At 36.8% G+C, this 22,290-nt stretch overlaps 1 protein-coding gene across 1 annotated transcript in view; it reads right to left on the bottom strand.

The window, feature by feature from the left end:
* Positions 1-17,157, bottom strand: part of TBC1D23 (TBC1 domain family, member 23) — a 29,329-nt gene extending 12,172 nt beyond the window's left edge. Inside the window, exons 1-9 of the mRNA XM_009891624.1 lie at positions 17,029-17,157; positions 16,716-16,821; positions 13,805-14,009; positions 11,594-11,717; positions 9,290-9,414; positions 9,133-9,176; positions 5,798-5,901; positions 4,195-4,317; positions 3,056-3,148 (exon numbers count right to left, since the gene is read on the bottom strand). Of these exons, the coding sequence (XP_009889926.1) occupies positions 3,056-3,148; positions 4,195-4,317; positions 5,798-5,901; positions 9,133-9,176; positions 9,290-9,414; positions 11,594-11,717; positions 13,805-14,009; positions 16,716-16,821; positions 17,029-17,157 (1,053 nt within the window). The remainder of the gene's footprint in view (positions 1-3,055; positions 3,149-4,194; positions 4,318-5,797; positions 5,902-9,132; positions 9,177-9,289; positions 9,415-11,593; positions 11,718-13,804; positions 14,010-16,715; positions 16,822-17,028) is intronic.
* Positions 17,158-22,290: the final 5,133 nt, after the last annotated feature.

Raw genomic sequence — 22,290 nt, 5'->3', positions numbered from 1 at the left:
CAGGTAACTGAGAAAGTCTGGGGGAAGCAAGACTATCCCTTGGTTGATGAGGAGCATGTTAGAGATCAGTTAGATAAACTGGATATACACAAATCCATGGGGCCTGATGGGATGCACCCTCAGGTGCTGAGGGAGCTGGGGGAAGTCATTGCTGGGCCGCTCTCCATCATCTTCGAAAGGTCCTGGAGGACAGGTGAGGTGCCTGAGGACTGGAAGATAGCCAGTCCAGTCTTCAAAAAGGGCAAGAAGGATGACCCGGGAAACTACAGGCCAGTCAGCCTCACCATCCCTGGAAAGATGATGGAACAGCTTGTTCTGGGTGTCATCTCAAAGCACCTGGATGAAAAGAAGGTTATCAAAAGTAGTCAACACAGATTCACCAAAGGGAAGTCATGTCTGACTAATCTGATAGCCTTCTATGATGAAGTGACTAGATGGGTGGATGAGGGGAGGGCAGTGGATGTTGTCTACCTTGACTTTGGCAAGGCTTTCGACACCGTCTCCCACATCATCCTCGCAGGCAAACTTAAGAAGTGTGGGTTAGATGAATGGACAGTGGGGTGGATTGAGAACTGGCTAACAGATAGAGCTCAGAGGGTTGTGGTTAGTGGTGCAGAGTCTAGTTGGAGGTCAGTAACAAGTGGTGTCCTTCAGGGGTCAGTACTGGGCCCAGTCCCGTTCAATATATTCACTGATGATCTGGATGAAGGGATAGAGTGTACCATCAGCAAGTTTGCTGATGACACAAAACTGGGAGGGGTGGCTGACACGCCAGAAGGCTGTGCTGCCATACAGCGAGACCTGGACAGGCTGGAGAGTTGGGCAGAGAGAAACCTTATGAAGTTCAACAAGGGCAAGTGTAGGGTACTGCATCTGGGGAGGAATAACCCCATGCATTGGTACAGGCTGGGGGCTGACCTCCTGGAAAGCAGCTCTGTAGAACGGGACCTGGGAGTCCTGGTGGACAACAGGATGACCATGAGTCAGCACTGTGCCCTGGCAGCCAAAAAGGCAAATGGCATCCTTGGGTGCATCAAGAAGAGTGTGGCCACCATCTACTCTGCCCTGGTGAGGCCGCATCTGGAATACTGCGTCCAGTTCTGGGCTCCCCAGCTCAAGAAGGACAGGGATCTGCTGGAGAAGGTCCAGCAACGGGCTACAAAGATGATTAGGGGATTGGAACATCTCTCATATGAGAAAAGGCTGAGGTACTTGGGTGTCTTTAGTCTAGAGAAAAGAAGATTGAGGGGGGATTTATTAATACTTACAAATACTTAAAGGGAGGATTCCAGGGGGATGGGAGCAGTCTTTTTTCAGTGGTGCCCAGTGATAGGACAAGAAATAATGGGCACAAGCTTGAACATAGGAAGTTCCATCTTAACAGGAGGAGGAACTTCTTTACCTTGAGGGTAGTGGAGCACTGGAACAGGCTGCCCAGAGAGGTTGTGGAGTCTCCCACTCTGGAGACATTCAAAACCCGCCTGGATGCCGTCCTGTGCAACCTGTTGTAGGTGACCCTGCTCTGGCAGCGGCGGGGTGGACTAGATGATCTCCAGAGGTCCCTTCCAACCCTGACCATTCTGTGATTCATCCAGCAAGGTTCATGAAGGATCCTAACCATACCAACTGACACACACTGCAGAAGTTAATTCCAATATGTAATTTAAGCACATAGGAACTAATCACATCCAATTTAAGAACTGTTTTAATGGCCTCCTTTTTCGTGTATTACTAGGTTTTTGAACTATTTAATAATTTATAATGCTTTTTTCTACTTTATTGAATATGATCTTCAATTAAGGCTAGCAGAAGGACACACACATACCATGGAGAAAGTTTTTTCCTAAATAAGTTTTGAACCAGGTTAAAATCCAGAACACTGTATCATAGTTTAGGTTGGAAATTACCTTTAAGATCGAGTCCAACTGTTAACCTAGCACTGCGAAGTCCACCACTAAACCACATCCCTAAGTGCTGTGTCTACAAGTCTTTTAAATACCTCCAGGGATGGTGATTCCACCACTTCCCTTGGTGGCCTGTTCCAATGCTTGACAACCCTTTTAGCGAAGAAATTTTTCCCAATATCCAATCTAAACCTCCCCTAGTGCAACTTGAGGCCACATCCGCTTGTCCTGTCACTTGCTACTTGAGAGAAGAGACTGACACCCATCTCGCTACAACCTCCTTTCATGTAGTTGTAGAGTGCGATAAGGTCTCCCTTTTTCCTCCTATATAAATATACTTTTGCAATCAACACTGAATAATACATCATTTTAATTAGAGCAGTAAAGGTAATAGATGCAGGACTGAGCTTCTTAACTAAGAAAGGTAAAAGAGCCTTTTTTGGGGTATATACATAAAAATAATTCCAAGCAGCATCCATAGTCTGCTTGAAGTGAAATATTAGGGAGTTAATCTAGAAGTGAAGAATATACTGTAAGCCAGGAACTGTAAGTGATTTGGGGAAAAGAGGACAGAAAAAATATGACTGAATGTTCAGTTAGGAATTCATAATCAAACGGAAACTACAGCAAAATCTTTAATTAATTAGTCTGTAGCACATCTCAGTCCCAAAACTAATGCGCTTTCTCTCTCACATTGTCCTGCAAAAATTTTAAAGGAGCAACCATATCCTGTTCAAGACATATGCTCCTTACAAGCAGGCTCTAGTAAAACTGTCTGGAGGAGGGAGGGCAAAGCTACTTGTTAAAATTAATGACACCTTTCATTAGAAATTATGACGCTAAAAATAAATTTCTCCTCCAAACAATGTCTAGTCTTTAGCCTGTATAAGTTTCCAGTTCTAAGCAAAGAAAAGGAAGTCTGGAATCCCAAATTCTAATGTCATTAAGGACTAAACTTCTCAGCAAAATGATGGTTCCACCCATCTCCTTTAGAGAAGCTAACTTTTGAAACCTCATCATGTATCTAGACACAGCAGTCCACAGACTAGTGTCAAAATGAAGGATACTTTATTTTTCAAGACAGACATTTCTCTCTCCTCCTATTTCACTTAGGATTCAAAAATCAGTAAAGAAAGAAAAAGCATACAAACCAAATCCGAGTCTAAATGAAATGCTGTTGATAAATGCCCAGCATTGTATTGCTCTGCAGGACGACAATCCACTACAAAGAACCTTACTCCTTCCTGAAAGAGAAAGGTTTTTGCCTGTTAGAGAATTTTAAAATTTTGTAATTATTGATGGGGAAGTACATCAATTACATTTTAATACTAATTCCAATACTACAGGAACCCCTTGAAGGGGCTAGCAGCTATCAGGAAATCTTATTTCATTTGATTAATCTGAATTTCTACAGTTACCAGACCACCAACAGCATTCTAATAGTGATTTCCCAATAATACATCAGCTTGCACATGCGAAATGATCACCCAAGTGCACACAGTGTAATTATTTCATCCCTACTGAGAAGCAGCATAGTGGGTATGAGGACACACATCAGTAAGACATCAGAAGGGACAACTGAAGTCCCAATCCAACAGTCCATTACTACTCAGCACAGCACATAAGCTTTATTTCCCACTAACTTAAACAGATGCTTAACTTTACTTGGACTAGGGGAGGGGGGAAAAAAAAAAAAAAAAAAAAAAAAAAAAGGTATGCATGATGAAACCAGGGCCTGGAAACTGCTATAAAAAGCCAGTAGTCAACAAGAAACACTGTAATCTAGCTACACTATTATCCATATATTGGTCTTAAATACTCTTAAGTGAAGTCCCTGAATCAAAGTATGTCTGCAATAAACTACTACAGAGATAGCTTGAATCAATTTTTTTTTTGTTTAAACCTTTCATTGACAACAGACAGATATTTCATAATGGCATTCTTCTCAAAGGTACTGAGTAGCAGGGTTTAAATTTTCCTCTACAATAGCTACATATGGAAAGGAAATCAAATTAGTGAGATATTACTTTAAGCTCTCACTCCTCAGATTCAGATCTGCTGCATTAAGCTCCCCTGTGCTGTAGCTCTAGTTGCTACAGCACAAATGCATTGCAGTCAGCAGATCATTTCCAAGGAAGACAACTTCAAGGCAAGAATACTTTTTCCTGAAATAGCAAATATTCATCTGTGTTGTTAACACTTTAAAAATATTTGTGATATAAAGTAGGGATTCTTTTCCTTTTCCATAAAACTGGGGGTGGGGAGGAAAAGAGTAATTCAGTATACTGACTCCTTGTTGCTGATTTGCTTGAAGAATCTCTGACACCGAAACTGCCAGACAGAGAGCTTGGCTCAAGTCTGTGTCATCATCTTTGAGGCCCAGCAAGCTGCTGCCAAAAAGACTGTGGTTGTCCTAAAAAGGCAAGAAGAAAAAAACAAAAGAAGTTAACCAAAGCCATTGTCTTTAGAAGGCTTAAAGTAAAACTACATCCACCACGTCACAAAGACTAAACCTGATACACGTGTATCTTGTCCACATAGTCATCAAATTTTTGATCAACTGAAATTCTTTCTGAAAATCATGGCAAGGCCTGAACTTCCACAACACACACGCTTGTTCATCACTCTGACCATGCCAACACGATGAAATACCTCTGGGTTTTGCTTTTCAGTTCGGTTGGTTTGTTCATTATTTCCCAAATAACCTCACATACCTGTCTACGCACATCAGAGAAAGTACATACAAGCCAAAGGCAATGACTATCAATTACTTTTATTTCACAAATTCACTGAAGTCAGGTATCGTGAATAAGGAAGAACTGCAAGAATAGTGCAGGTGATGACAGCTTTATCTCTAGTGAATGACTTTTTCCTGGTTGCTGTTGCAAGTACAGCTAGAACTGATGTGCAGTCTACTACAACGCAATTGTGTCAGTATGGCATTTTTGCTTTATCAGCTCTTACAAGAACTTGGTTTGTAAAACAAGATCATCAGTCATGAAGTGAGAATATTGCAGGGAATATGCAAGGGATATTGCATATTCCGTGCAATATATATGGGATAAGCTCTCTGCAGGGAAGCTTCTCTCTGAACAAGGAGCTCCTGGACAAACTCAACTGAATCCGGGCCCTGCATCAAAAGAAGTGTGGCCAGCAGGTCGAGGGAAGTGATTCTGCCCCTCTACTCTGCTCTCGTGAGACCCCACCTGGAGTACTGTGTCCAGCTCTGGAGCCCTCAACATAACAAGGACATGGACCTCTTGGAGTGGGTCCAGAGGAGGGCCACAAAGATGATCAGAGGGCTGAAGCACCTTTCCTGTGAAGACAGGCTGAGAGGGTTGGGGTTGTTCAGCCTGGAGAAGAGAAGGCTCCGGGGAGACCTTATAGCAGCCTTCTGGTACTTAAAGGCAGCCTACAGGAAAGATGGGGAGGGACTCTTTATCAGGGAGTTGAGCAGTAGGGTGAGGGGTAATGGTTTTAAACTGAAAGAGCATAGATTTAGATTAGATATCAGGAAGAAATGCTTTACTCTGAGGGTGCTGAGACACTGGAACAGGTTGCCCAGAGAAGCTGTGGAGGCCCCATCCCTGGAGGTGTTCAAGGCCAGGTGGATCGGGCTTCGCAGGTCTAGTGGAAGGTATCCCTGTCTATGGCAGGGGGGTTGGAACTAGACAATCTGTAAGGTCCCTTCCAACCTAAACCATTCTATAATTCTATGACATGTTTCACTTAACCTTTTTATCTTTCACAGATCCTAACAGTAAATACCACCAGAGTAACAAGGTGAAAAAATTGTTTAAAAAATCATCACAATGAAACATTCAAAGTTACTGTTGCCAGGAGCTTAAACAGTCACCAAAAAGAAGAGAATTTCAAAATTACTTTGTTATTACCTTCCTGAAAGAAGCTGGAGTTTTGCTACAGTAATATTGTGCCAAAGAGAAGAGATCTTCTATATCCTCTAAATCGAGATTGGCTGGTGAAGTTTCTAAGAATTCTGAGATATACAAACAACATAAATGCATCATTATTTCAGACACAGAAAAGAAGCACTATACATCTTTTCACATCACAAAATAACTTATTTTTAATAAGGTCTAACACAAATGAGTTTATTGATTAAACATTAATGTTGATTCACTCTCCAGGTGGAAAGAGAAGATACAGGAAATACTCCTTATCAACAGGAAACCTAGGCTATTTGCTAGGAGTTCAAACCTTCTACACAAATTGTTTTTTACCACAGTCTTACCTCTGTATAGTCTTAGCTTTCAGTTGTAATACTAAGTCAGCTGACTTTTCTAAAGAGGGCTGACCAAGAGAATCCTCTAAAGCAGAGTACTTAATCAGTAGCCCTATTGTATGTCCAAGATGGTACAAGGGTGCAGTTCTGCAATATGTGGCAAAGATGCAAAATTCAAAACATCCTCATTTTTAACTACTAGTAGATAATTAATTATATTACATTATGTAATGTAAAAAAAAAAAAAAACACGAACAAACCATAAAAAGGCATGTGCACTAGGCTCACAAGAAATTTAGTGTAATTTCTATGAAAACAGGAGGGTAAGACAAGAACAATGAATCACAGAATCACAGAATCACAGAATCACAGAATCACAGAATCACAGAATCACAGAATCACAGAATCACAGAATCACAGAATCACAGAATCACAGAATCACAGAATCACAGAATCACAGAATCACAGAATCACAGAATCACAGAATCACAGAATCACAGAATCACAGAATCACAGAATCACAGAATCACAGAATCACAGAATCACAGAATCACAGAATCACAGAATCACAGAATCACAGAATCACAGAATCACAGAATCACAGAATCACAGAATCACAGAATCACAGAATCACAGAATCACAGAATCACAGAATCACAGAATCACAGAATCACAGAATCACAGAATCACAGAATCACAGAATCACAGAATCACAGAATCACAGAATCACAGAATCACAGAATCACAGAATCACAGAATCACAGAATCACAGAATCACAGAATCACAGAATCACAGAATCACAGAATCACAGAATCACAGAATCACAGAATCACAGAATCACAGAATCACAGAATCACAGAATCACAGAATCACAGAATCACAGAATCACAGAATCACAGAATCACAGAATCACAGAATCACAGAATCACAGAATCACAGAATCACAGAATCACAGAATCACAGAATCACAGAATCACAGAATCACAGAATCACAGAATCACAGAATCACAGAATCACAGAATCACAGAATCACAGAATCACAGAATCACAGAATCACAGAATCACAGAATCACAGAATCACAGAATCACAGAATCACAGAATCACAGAATCACAGAATCACAGAATCACAGAATCACAGAATCACAGAATCACAGAATCACAGAATCACAGAATCACAGAATCACAGAATCACAGAATCACAGAATCACAGAATCACAGAATCACAGAATCACAGAATCACAGAATCACAGAATCACAGAATCACAGAATCACAGAATCACAGAATCACAGAATCACAGAATCACAGAATCACAGAATCACAGAATCACAGAATCACAGAATCACAGAATCACAGAATCACAGAATCACAGAATCACAGAATCACAGAATCACAGAATCACAGAATCACAGAATCACAGAATCACAGAATCACAGAATCACAGAATCACAGAATCACAGAATCACAGAATCACAGAATCACAGAATCACAGAATCACAGAATCACAGAATCACAGAATCACAGAATCACAGAATCACAGAATCACAGAATCACAGAATCACAGAATCACAGAATCACAGAATCACAGAATCACAGAATCACAGAATCACAGAATCACAGAATCACAGAATCACAGAATCACAGAATCACAGAATCACAGAATCACAGAATCACAGAATCACAGAATCACAGAATCACAGAATCACAGAATCACAGAATCACAGAATCACAGAATCACAGAATCACAGAATCACAGAATCACAGAATCACAGAATCACAGAATCACAGAATCACAGAATCACAGAATCACAGAATCACAGAATCACAGAATCACAGAATCACAGAATCACAGAATCACAGAATCACAGAATCACAGAATCACAGAATCACAGAATCACAGAATCACAGAATCACAGAATCACAGAATCACAGAATCACAGAATCACAGAATCACAGAATCACAGAATCACAGAATCACAGAATCACAGAATCACAGAATCACAGAATCACAGAATCACAGAATCACAGAATCACAGAATCACAGAATCACAGAATCACAGAATCACAGAATCACAGAATCACAGAATCACAGAATCACAGAATCACAGAATCACCAGCCCCCAGCCTGTACTGGTGCATGGGGTTATTCCTCCCCAGATGCAGTACCCTACACTTACCCTTGTTGAACTTCATAAGGTTTCTCTCTGCCCAACTCTCCAGCCTGTCCAGGTCTCGCTGTATGGCGGCACAGCCTTCTGGCGTGTCAGCCACTCCTCCCAGTTTTGTGTCATCAGCAAACTTGCTGATGGTACACTCTATCCCTTCATCCAGATCATCAATGAATATGTTGAACAGGACTGGGCCCAGTACTGACCCCTGAGGGACACCACTTGTTACTGACCTCCAACTAGACTCTGCACCACTAACCACAACTGTAAGCCAGTTCTCAATCCACCTCACTGTCCATTCATCTAAGCCACACTTCCTAAGCTTGCCTGTGAGGATGATTTGGGAGACAGTGTCGAAAGCCTTGCCAAAGTCAAGGTAGACAACATCCACTGCCCTCCCCTCATCCACCCATCTAGTCACTTCGTCATAGACTCACATTAGGCTCACATTAAGTGCATACGAAGATAATACTTTGGAAAATGCAACAAGTGCAGTAGATTTAAAGAAGGATTTGAAAGTTGCTGCTTTGGGCTTAGAAATATAGTGATTGTTTCAAGTACTCCAAACTGAAGTATAAAACTAGGTGCGGGAGTGCCAAAAAGTAAACACAAAAAACCAATGTTAAGGACAGAGAAAATGTGATGCAACAAAAGAATAATAAGAAAGGAATTATTGGGTGAGGGGATTAATTAATGAGAAAAAATCACAGGGAAATAACTAAATAATTCAGTTATTTAGTATTTAAACATAATAACCAATGGAGATTATACTATAAGGTAAATATTTCACTAGCAGCTATATAAGAGAAGTACTTACTTATCATTTCTTCTTTATCTGATTCTTGTGCTAAGATAACGTCTCTGAAAACAGTAAAGTCACAGGCATAGATGAAGTCAGTAAAACCAAAATGAAACAACAGTGGATTAAAACTGTGTCAGCAAGGAATGCCACAAAGAATTAACTATACACTTACTTTGCATTTACCAGGATGATTAACATTAAGAAATAAATAAAGAATGGATCTGCTTGTTGTAGATATCCATCCCATATTGCCTGAGTGACTTGAGCTGAACAGTAATATGAGAAGAGGCTTCCAAGCTAAAAATTTGGAAAATAATATGAGAAAAGGCAATAACCAGGAATGATCTTATCAGAATAAGATTTTTAACAGAAACACAAGATATCTAAAAGAAAATGAAAATAACAAAGTGATGTTAAAACATACATTTGCACCACATATTGAAGGATGGTTCTACTCTCAGAAACAATTTTTATGCAAACAGTGCAGTAATGCTACAGATTATCTGTGAATGAATATTCTTAGTGTAAAGGCAAACTCAGCTGTACATTGTCAGCCTTGTAAATTCAACCAGAGATAACATGAGACTGAAATCCTGTTTAGGTCACAGCCACTGCTAAATACCAGTTATACCAACAAGACAATAGTAAGAGAATATACTCACTCAACTAGCTTAGCAAATAGGACTTTGAAAGAATCCTGTAAACAACATTCTTTTTATTTTTCACAGTAGACCCAAGCTAATTGAACATGGTTGCACATTAGTTTGACAACGTCACTTACTTAACATCACATTATGATGCTTTATGACTGAGTAATTAAACATTTGCAAGCAACAGAAAGTTTTCATTCCTGTTTAACAAACTGCCTGTTCCCATTTAAAGATACATCCCCTCTGATATGCAAAGTTCAGAGTGGATAAAAGAAAAAGCAGGAACTTCTTTTCATATATGCCAGATAGTATTTGCAATAGCACCTAACTCAAATGCATACTGGGTGGCTTCACTGGTGTCTTACTGAACTTGCTGATGCATATAAACTCTGTATCAACAGAGCTACAGCTTTCAAAAGCTCAGTATCTGTTTTTAAACACTATTATGGAATATTTCAACACTTCCTAGTATGTTTTTATAACAAAAGGTAAGAAGATCTATCCAATTCTGAGTCAAATGTAACTGAAGACAAAATGTCCCTAAACAATGAGGCAATGACAGATCTCTGATTGTTGCTTATGTATTTCGACACATTAGAAATACCGCCATATAGACAAAGTTTTTTGACAGATGAAACAAAGAATTCTAATGTAATCTCATAATATAAAATGAGGTTTAAGATTTTTTTCTAAGATTGTACACCAGAAAGCATGATATTAAGACTGACAGCTACACTAGCTCATTTCCCTACCTCCTTTCAAAGAGAAGATTTTTTTCTAACGAATCACTAAACTTTTAATAAACAACTTCAAAGTAGTTTGTGTTTACTAAGGAAAATTATATATATTTAAAAAGGTAGATTCAGTAGTAAAAAAAGACCCAATTCCTCTTTTGAAGGCTTATGACTGGCAAAAGGCAGATTTTAAGAATATGAAAATTATTCTTGGACATATTTTAACATTAAAATTGGTAGCAGCTTAAAAAGAATCATCTTCAAAAAAAATCACAAATACAGATCTTGCAGTTTAATAATTCATTTCAGTCTATTTAACTGGAAGTAATGGAGTTACAAAAAATTTTACAAAGCCAATGAATATGAAAGAAGAGCCTAGAAGAGTTCATTGGTCATATAAAGTCTTACTAATCTACAGACTTACCCTCTGCAAGCACTGTATCATGATTTTGTATTGCATATACTAAGTAGCACTGAAACACTAGAATTTTGCTGCTTTATGTTTTAGTACTGCTACACAAACTTTATTAAAAAAATGATTGAGGTAAGCGTCTCTATAACTACCCCCACTTCTACAGAGTTTTGAAATTAAGTTGAGGTGGAAATGACCAATTCTTGAAGAGCTGTAAAATATTGTGCCTAAATTTTAAAAGGCATAGCACTGTATGAGGCAGTCAAATATATCTATTAGCATGGAGATTTTTAAAACAATTAGTAATTTGACTTTAAAATTAAATTGACCCATTAGGCTGATGTCTATCCACATCTACAACCATACAGCTACCCACTACAAAAACTAACATCACGGTTTCTTACTTTTTGAATATGTCAGTTGTTACCATTCTTAGTTATTCCAAGTAGTTCCTAACATCAGTGGCTCAATTAAAATCCAGTCCAATAAAAATGTGATGTTAACAAGATCTTATGATAAACAACCAAAGACAAAAAGTCCACACTATATTAAAACATGCAATTTATTTCAATATATGCAGTTCTAATCTCTGGTACTACTCTTCCATAAACTGGCAACATGTACTTAAATTTTAACAAAAATTTATTTTTCATTATGTTTCCCTACTTTCACTTTATTACCCAGTTGAGTGCATATGAGTCTGGAGTCATCTTCTTAGTATCAAGAAAGGAACAGAGTTCAGGCTCATGGTACTGAAGAAGCAGTCTAAATAGATGAAATGGTCTTCCCTTCATAAAACAATCCCTAAAAAGTAGCAGTGAAAATAATCGTAAATCCCGTGTTATATTCCAATTGTCAGACTTACAGTAGCAATTCTTCATTAGTTGTGACTATGTAATTTCCTATATTGTTCTTTTAATTCACAGGGACCGATCATGAAGTTGAAACCAAAAACAATAATAAAAAAAAAGGATTAGCTAAACATATATAAATTGTCCTGGAAACTAACCTACACTTTACTTCAGGACAGGGTGGTTTGTTATTGTTGTTGGGTTTTTTGGGGAGATTTTGTTTTGTTGTTTGTTGTTGTTTGGTTGTTTTTTTTTAAACAAAAAAAGGAAACTATTTTCTACCCTCTAGTAAAGGTAACATTGATGTAATGTTTCCTCATGTGGTCCCTGGGATGAGACACATTTCCATTATCCACTCGCAGCTTTTTCAGTAGTTCACTACTTTACAAGCTCTCACACACATCATTGTCGACTCAATTGCATATCTGAGATAGTGTTTTCTTCTACTTACAGCCCAAACAAAGAATACTAATGACCTAGGACTTCCATATTAACTGTTTGTTAATTTTGTACAGTCTAGAAAATTTGCCATTCTAGGGGAAAGGCAGGAGGAAAAGAAACATAGGTATCCACCAGACACTTTATACCTAAAGCTTTGAGAGTACCAGTGTTTCTGAAAAAGGCAGGAAAACCTAAAATCTCCCTCATCTAAAATAATCTATTATGTTTTTCTTTTCCCCCCCTCATTCTTCCTTTGGCTTGCTAGAGATGCTCTTTAAAAAAAAAAAAAAAAATCTAAGATACAATATGGTCCAACTGATTATGCTGTACATTTCCCTCACCTGTTGTCAATATTTTGTTAGAATAAATTCCCAATACATTTTTCATAGTTGCAAAATGATAGTTGCAAAACATGAGAAAATGTTAATAAAATGGTATGATTTAAAAAAAAAAAGGCAAAAAGTTAAAAATGAAACCTTTATCAAACAGTAATGATGGTCCAGCAGTCAAAAGTCAAATCGAGACCAAATCAACCTGAGCAGAGATTGGCAAGTCTACTATAGACTGCCTTTGTATGCCTTTCATTCTCCCATTAAGAGGGGGAAAAAAAAAAAAAAAAGAGAGAGGAAACAGTCTACATCTCGTTGAAACACCACCTAGGTTCTTACAGAGAAACTCAAATAGTAGACACTCTGAAAGCTTTCTATAGCTGAAAGTACATGAGTTATGTGACCATAATGCCACCGTCCCCAAACAGTTCACAGAGCCCAACAGTATTTTACATCAGAAACAGACACAAGCTGAGTCAAGTGACAGGACCAATAAATGTTTCCTGTCACAACACCAAATGTGCACTTTTCATAATGATTCTATGATGCAATATTATGGGCACACATCCAGCAGCTGGGCCAGAACCTCCTCTCCAGGGAATCAGACTAAGATCTTTAATTACAGACTATCCATATATTATTTCACAAGGTCTTAATCAGAAGACCTTGTAGTCTCACTGGAGTGTTACAGTGCTACTCCAACATAAATAAAAAATTGTTTTGGTGAGAGCATCCATACAATGGAATGAAGATCTCCAATTTCATACTTTTTATTAAAAAAAGAAAATCTAACAACTTCAAAAAAATCGTTTCAGTCTCAACTCAGTAGAACACAGGGAAAACATCAACTATGTCTTCTCAAGAAATTTTGAGACTTAATTAGAGCTTATGAAGTATATTGACAGGAATAGAAACATTTTAGATATAAAAAATGCTAGGAAAGGAAAGAAAAAATGCTTTCACAGAACATATGTGAATTAGATAATTTCTAAACAATATATTTTTTTTTTTAAATTGCATGAAATGACAGTAGTTCTTGAAATGGCATATCAGTCACATGCTAACTCTTTACATCTTAAACCAACTCAATCACCTCCCGGACTTCAAACCAACAGGTACTGAAAGATGGTTTCATTTATTATCATATGAAGGAAATCGACAACTTTCCTACAAAGAGTACTACTCTAGTCGAAACAAACATGCACATCCTTTCAAGAAAATACTTTTAATGCCAACAAAAATAGTACACAGGCAAAAGAAAGAGTTTTACCTTGGAATGAACTTATTCATGATAGCGTAAAAGCAGTTGTACAAATCACTGCGTGGCAAACAAAGGTGCACCAGAGGTTTGAGTAGATGTATCCAGCCAAGGCAAGAACTGTATTTAACATTGCGTGATTTACAATAAAAAGTAATAACAGACTCAATATCCACAAGTAATACTGACTTCTCCTCTTCTGGCACTGACAACTGGTCTGAAATAGGCACAGAAATCCCCATGTTTAGGGTGTTTCAAAGAAATTGAATGAGATTCTTTGATTAAACACTTACAGAAAGGCATCCAAAAAGGCATCAAAATACAAGTGATTTTATAACCACAGTAGGATAAGGCATTTAAATATCATTTAAATATTACAACAACAGGATTAAAGAAGTTTGGGGTTTACAGGATCTATATGAAACAAAGAGTTAGATTGTTTTAATACACAGAGTACCCCTCTTTTCCTATTTGATGTGCTCAGCACATAACTTATGCTCAACTCTACAACAAATTCATTTGAATTTCAACACAGATCAATGCACAATGCATACCTCCAATTTTTTCAAAAGCCCACTGACATGCAAATTTATGAAAATCAGTAGTTTGAAATCAACTAAGCTTACAGACTTAAATTTTAGTATTAACGTATAAATCATATTTTTAATCTCTACTTCAAAGTAATTTTCCTAACAATAGCTTACATTTGGGGTTGTTAGGGTGACTATAAAGAGAAATTATTTGATTACTTAGAACTACACCTGGCTTTTAAATTCAGGTTGGTACTGTTGCTAATCAGAAGATACACTAACCATGAACATATAACCTTTTCTATAACTTATACTGTTTCAAATTCTTACAAATGTTGTAAGGTACTGAAAAGTAAAAATGTTCCCTATGTAATGACAGACTAATTCTGAATCCATAATTCGTATTGTTGCATTTGGATGAAAATTGGCACAAAAATTTGGTACAAAACCAGTTCTGTAATTAAGGCAACAAGCTAAACACTTCTCAAATACTGTCATTATTGAGTCTGATACACAAAGCTTAGGTTTTCATTAGTTCCAAAGCATCTTTCTGCATAGACTCTAACTTAAAAGGCTGACAACACTTCAGAAAAAATACTGGCATCCACCTCACTTAGGACAATGAATCTAAGACATACTGAAATATGTTAACACCATACCCCAAATTATGACTTCCTCCATGTGATGAAATAACTACTTAGCTTACTTACAGTTAATTATACTGGTATTTACTATACAGATTGTAGCAAAACCAGACTTTTGTGTAAGTTCATACAATTTTCAGTTTAATATTAAGCACCTCTTTAGATTTTTTTTATGAAAAGTCTAATATTAAACTTATGACTTATATATTTCAGAAATAAATTTGTTTTAATCCACTTAGATTATGTCAATTTTACTATAGCTAAACTGAGAGTAAAAGAAAGAATAACCATGTTATGTCCCAGGTGAGGTTGAGAAATGCCTACACTCTATGTTAATGCAGTGGCATTAAATTTCTAGTGAATGCTTTCTGTCATCAATTACACGAAACCCATGAGTCTCATTATTATTGTTAATTAAAGCTTTTATTACTGAAGTCTTTAATTCTTTCCCATCAAAGCCAGTCAATATTTGGCTCTTCCTTTCCTCTATCTCTCAGGAAAATAACATAATATGTAAAACTCACATGTTATCTGAAGATTTACTTTAAATTTGAAGACTACTTGCTTTGCTAAAACATTGAAATACAGAGATTCAATCCAATCCAAAATTGAAATCTCTATCTAACCTTCATTCTGAACTAACTTCACATTTATTATGTTAACCAATTTAATATTGGTATATATTACAAAATATTTGCAATAAAGACAAAAGGAGAACTAGCAGACATTAAAGTGCTTAATTTTGTATGTTATAAATACTAATTGGGAGGTTTTGCTATCTTCCAGAGAAGACACTTTTTAATTAAACAACACAGTGGAATTTTTCTCCCCCCATTTTCTTTACAGAACAGAGAGCGGGAAAATAAGCCCTACTAGATTCTAGAGCTAGAAAATGTAGAACTGAATTTTTAAAACAGTAGATACACGTGTATGCATGCACACATGCATGCAATAACTCCATTCTCTGTCTTAACTTTCAATTGTGCAAGAATAAATTAAAGCACGACAGGTAATAAAATAGAAGACACTCTTATTGATGCCATAAGAGTATCCTAATTTATGAGTCAGCATTGACTCCATCACCTGATCACTAACGCTGTTGCATGGTGTCAGGGATTTGGCCATTTTTACTATGAGTTGACAACCAGATCTTGTGGCAGCTCCTTACAGACATACCAGAATATTATTTCCAATGTCCTGGCAGCATCTTGCTTTCACAAACACAGCTTTTCATTTTTGCTGAAAACACTATTAAAAAAATACCTTTCAAAAATAGTCTTTAAAGTCGAAAATGTTTAATATATTTCTTCCCTTAGAGGTTATATGCATTTTGGTGCTACACCAGCTTTTCAGATTAAGTACCAGTCACTACACAATTAAAAACTTGAATGACACTATAGAAAGAGTGCCTGGTTTAAAAGATGGAGATTGGAAAAAACAAACCCTAAACTTTTTTCAGCTCCTGGAGCTTTCTTCCCATTTGGCTCTGACCATGCAAGCTATCATTTAAAAGCTAATACTTTAAACTTCTGTGACATTACCCATCTCAGAGTCAGAGTATAGGTAAGATACTACTGCTTTCTTACAATTTTTACAATTCTTACAATTCTTTTTCTAATTTTCTCTGCCTTCTCATCTTCCTCCAAAATGTAACCATCATTCAGGTTATTGAATTCAAATAACAAAGCCCTAAAACAATTGAGAGTACAGAAGTTTTCACATAGGTGATCTAAACATAATTGAACTTACCAATTAGCTCTTGGCAATCCTTATGAATTACACTCTGTTCTGGCAGGTCTAAAGAGCCATCCCAGGATGCTAGGCTGTCCCCCTTTCCTACAACATTAAGTGCAATCTGAAAACAAAAATAGAAAACCCTTTAAACATTTTAGTATCCTTTTGTAGTTACCAAATTATTGAACTCAATGAAGAGGAAAATCCTAAAATACTAAAATTCCCGTGCTACATCTCTTCTGTACAGATGCCCAGTAATCGAATCATCTACCTCAAATCAAACACAATTTCAAGTATTTCCTGCTTCTTTATTTAAGCTCGTATTTACCTTCCAGACTTTGGCCCTCAGATCAGCCGGCAGTTGCCTTCCTTGAATGATGTTTCTCACAGTTTCAAGATCACAGCCTCCTTCTTCTAGAGCATCTGCGAGCTCTTTTTCCCTATAATAATGACACATAATGTGTTTATTAAAAATGAATTATACAAAATTATTCAATGTTTACCTGCTAAACAGATGTAGACTGGAGACTACTATCAGGCAAAACCCACACATACATAAAGATATATTATAAGACAATTTGCCAGTTACTGAAAATAAACATTTGCAAAATGTTAATTATTCCTTTGTTTTTAAGGCTGCTTGTTCAACTTCTAATTCCATTCAATTTATATATGAGAAAAAATACGCTCAGAGCATTTTTTGTTTGCTTTCATGAAGTGGCAATGTTGCAAAATGTATCATAAAAATGCAAATTTAGTTGTTGTTTACAAGTTAGAGATACACGGCAAATTTTCACCCACACACAATGCATTCAAAGCCAACACTACACCTAAATTAAGTGGCAGAGTTATTTTAAATAAAATACTACGTGACCTAGAAAACAGAAAACTTATTTCAAAGGTTTAGAAGAGTCAGCTTTTAACCCCATCTTTCCCTGAAATGGGAAAGGACCTTTTAGTCAAACTCAGGTTTATTTAACTATGAGGTTCTAGTACAGGAAGCGTAGACGTGTGCACCAAACTGAATTAAAATATACGAAAATGTTAATAATAGTGTAGAATGTGGCAAAATACACAAATTCACAAGACAGTCAAACAGCAATGATACTTTAAGTTGCCACAGTAAGACAACAAAAGTTCAAAAGCATTATAAGAAGATGCACATTCAGAAATTATTACTTTACAATCTCTCTGATAACTTCTGCTTACTGTTTCAACAGTTCCATGCCATCAACAATGAGAGAATCACACCTGATGATTTCAGGGATTTCAATATTATGTAGCATAGTAGTGGCAAAACACCAGGTTCACTAGAAAAATAGCAATGGCAGTGAAACATAGGTCCTGTAGGCAAAACTTCTCCCTTACTTTATCCTCTTAACTGTTCTCTACTAACTCTGACATATGCGTTAAGAACGGCTTTGCTTCATATACCTGAGGAGTTAAACATACATCCAGCAGGTTTATAGCCACAGCAAAACATAGAATGCGATTTTTCATTCAGGACAGATGAATAATTCAAGTATGAAGATGCATTCCTTGTAAACAACACATCTATTTATACATGTGTAATAACAGATGTTAAAGTGTTATCGGTACAATATTCAATTAATACATGTTACATACTATGAATTCAATTCAAAATACCCATGGAAAAAGAATGTCAGTTGTTGAGCTCTCTCTGTTTCTTCAATTTGCATATATCCACCACTAACTCCTCAATATAAAAGTTCAAGTTTGGTCTTCTGAAAGCTTAGCGCACACATTTCTGTTTTTCTAAATATCGCCCTTTTTGATAAACAGTTTAACAATCTGTAAGAATGTATGCATATACTTAACAGTAAGCAACGAGCCAGCCTTAAGACTTCTCAAAGTATTCTCAAGTTTGCAGAGTAAACATTTTCCTCGCATTGTATCAGCCAGGTTCTTTGACAGTACTTTTTGGTAGCACTTTAATTCATATTTCAAATATTTACTGGGGCACAACTGACAGTAATTTTGCAAATTTGGATAACAAAGTACAGCTTACAGAAACTGACTTGCATTGTTTTCTTATATTTTTAGTATTAAAAAAAAAAAAATCCCAAAGTCCACTTATTATAGCACTGCAGCCTGCATGGGTGAATATCCCTTTCCTGAGACAGAAATGGAGATAGAAAAAATACACAAGCACAACTGCACATTCGTCACCTATCGTGTTGTCCGACTGCATATATAACAATCAATGTGGGAGAAATTAAATCACCAAATCAGTTCAGCCAGAATAAAAGGCAAGTATTTCTAGGACATTTACACAAAGAGACCAAGCACTTAGCAGAACTGCATGAACTCTGGGATGACCTAACTTCAACAGAAGCCAACATCAAACATCAGCTGAAGAGAGCTAGATGGTCTTAGATTGTAGGTTTCTGTGCACACTATGTACGACACAGACTGGAGAGCAACAGCCAGGCCTTGAAGCACACAGCTTCAAGCACGCAAAATACAGTTGCTAATAACAGTTGCTACAAATGCTGTCCAAGTATAACAGGCATGTGGAAAAGAATGCAACAGGTGCATGCATGTCGGAAAGGTCTTAAAATTGCAATACTTCAATTTGGTTTCCATGTCCTCCAAAGAAAATTATTTGGAAAAAAAAAAAGGTAATTTAATATATGTGAAACAAAACTTAAAAAATACGCCTACACAGATGACAAAAACACGCTTGGCAAAGAATGTTTCCACAGACTCATGAGTACAAATTCTACCAGTTACTTGTACCTAATATTCACAGCTTAAAAAGTTGTGCGCGGGGTAACATCAATACCAACTTCAACATGTTATCTGCAAATGTGTGCTTCCCTCTGTTTGTTTGATAATATATTACTATTTGCAAAATCTTCTTCCTAAATACTGTCATCTGCACTTTGTACACTGTGAAGATGACAGGCAAATGCTAGTTTTACTACTTCACTTTAAAAAGCAAGAATCTGATATGCCCATCTCCCACATGGAGAGATGTGATGCATTACCAAATTGAGTTAAATGAAATAACAGCAGGGGGGAAAACTGTGTTATTCTGTTTATGATTTAATTAATTATTCTTTTCCTCCATCGACTCCCGAGACTGTTCACAGGCTAGAAGTGAGGATGCCTCAAAGATTAAGAAGAATTATTTTCTAATACATATTCTATTCAAGCTAACTTGCAAAGTACCATGAAAGAGATTTTGATACTTTAACACATGTCCACTGGCTGTGTTTTACCTTATTTCAGTCTGTGCCATAAATGTTCCAGCAAACCGCTAGCAATCTGGATCCTTGCCTTTCATTAATGAACATCAGTTAGGAAGTTTTCTGTTCATATGGACAACTATTTCACTTTAGAAAGAATGCAGCACTTCCCTTTACAGGCAAACTCCTCCAGACCCGGACATCCTTCTTTCTGCTCTAGCATGGCTCCACTGCCTAATTCTGGGCGCTGTTCTAAATTTTGGGTAGATGTGTATACCAGCCTATACCTGAGCTGTGGCCTCAAAGGTTAATTCCTACAAGATATACTGTTCTAAATGCCATAATGCACAATATTGCTACTAATGTATTTGGAGTAAATTTCCATACTTACAGAAAGCTCTCTGAAATTCATGCCAGTCGAGTAACATATTATAATCAATAGATAACTACCTTTGCACATATTCAACATGATTTTTTTTTTTAAGCCAAAACAATTATGATGTGAGAGTGAGCTGGAGGCAATAATAATTAAAAAAGATCAACTGTTGGGACTTCAGCTTCGCTTTTTATTTTAAGTGCTATTTATTTTATTTATATATGACTGAGGTAGTTGGTAATAATCACTTATAAATACTAATGAAGAGACTAAGAAATTGTGGGGACGTGAACAGTAGGGAAAAGATAGTAGGAAGTGTTTTGATAAACTACAAATACATAGGAAAAGATGTATTGTATTAAGAAAACTATAATCAGTAGATTACAATGCCTGGAATGTATCTGCTAAAGTCATTATGTTTGCTCATTTGTTATAAGGAAAGACAGATCCCTTTGAACTGCTTCTTCCAAGTCAAAGTGCATTTTTGGAAAAAAATGCTTCAAAAGTTTAAGCTTTAATTTGTGACGGGCACACTTCTAATACTAATTTATCATTTCCAAAGCCCAACAGGTATCTTCTACATGTACCAAATTCATTATCTAAAATGCACTTAACAGTCCAAAACAAGATGATCGCTCTTTTCCCTTATACACTGAATCTACTAGTCCACTCCTGCCTGTTAAAGACCACTCAGTGGCGTAAAAGAGGGTTAAAACACATACTTCCACCTAGATTACACCACTTCCCAAACTGCTTCCTCTATTCTGACCACTTATTTGATATTGGCATAACACTTGAAAAGCTTCTTTGATTTTCTCCCACACTTCTCAAGTGACACGCTCATCGCAGCTGCTCATGCTATGTTCTAGTAGGCCACCATCACTTTCAGTATAAGAAGGAGTATTTCTTAAACATCTTCACACATCATTCCTGTTCTCCCTAAATCAGAAGCAAGGCTGCTACCAGCTGAACCAAGAGTATCATCAGCTTTAGTTTCTACAAAGTCATTGTTTCCTAAGACGTCAAACACCTCCAGTCTGCAAGTTTTCATGCATTTCTAATAACTGTTGCATGCAAAGACAAACATATACATCACAATGCTGCCATCACAATTATGAGGGCCACCTGTACATATCCATGTTAGTACCAGATTGGACTAATTTATTCTAATATGTTTTTATTAATTTTGTTACTAAGAAGGTAGAACTAAACTGCATTTTAAGCAACGTACTTTACTTGAAAAAGCTCACAATAGCATGCAGCTTTATAACATGCAGTAATGGCATACAAGCTTTACTTACAAGAAAAATGGGCAAGTGAATAGTGCTGATGAACATTTCCGAAGTTGATGGCTACTATCAATTTATTTTCATAGTCATCATTCTACCTTCCCACAGCAAAGAACGTAGCTTCCCACCACAGAAAGGTATCTATATAAAAGATTCTCCCTGCCCCCCCCAGTCCCCCCAATACGCTTTTATATAATCTAGTTACTCTGGTTACTACTTTTAATTTAGGATTCTCCTGACTACCAGAAAAAAGCATCAACAAGAGCTATTAAACCAAAAGCAATGAGGAGTGTTTGTTCTCCACTGAAAACAAACAAACAAAAATAAATCCCTCCCATTCACTTCAAAGTATCCACTGTATTCATAACACTATTGAATATTCTATTTTTCCAATGGAATTTTTGAGAAAAACATTAATTCCCTGGCATTTTTACCTCTAATTTTTCGTCAAGTGTGTTAATTTCACATTTAACAGCAAAGGATTTTTTTGTTCTTATAGTTTCAGAATAAATATCATGGCTCCAAGCACTAATAAGCCAGACACTGAGCACAGAAAAAAACCCAAAAAATGTACCAGTATTGTCACCTTGTTGTCTGAAACTGTTGGGAGTGTGTTTTGAGACCCATAAGACGAATGTTTCCAATGCAAAGTTAAATGCACAGGAACAATTCCATCTGTGGTTATAGTTAGTTAGTTATATTTAGTTTAGGTC

This window comes from Charadrius vociferus, unplaced genomic scaffold (genome assembly GCF_000708025.1).
Source record: "Charadrius vociferus isolate BGI_N301 unplaced genomic scaffold, ASM70802v2 scaffold329, whole genome shotgun sequence".
NCBI lineage: Eukaryota > Metazoa > Chordata > Aves > Charadriiformes > Charadriidae > Charadrius > Charadrius vociferus.
Note: the sequence above shows the minus strand (reverse complement) of the source record. Positions and strands in the feature narration are given on the sequence as shown.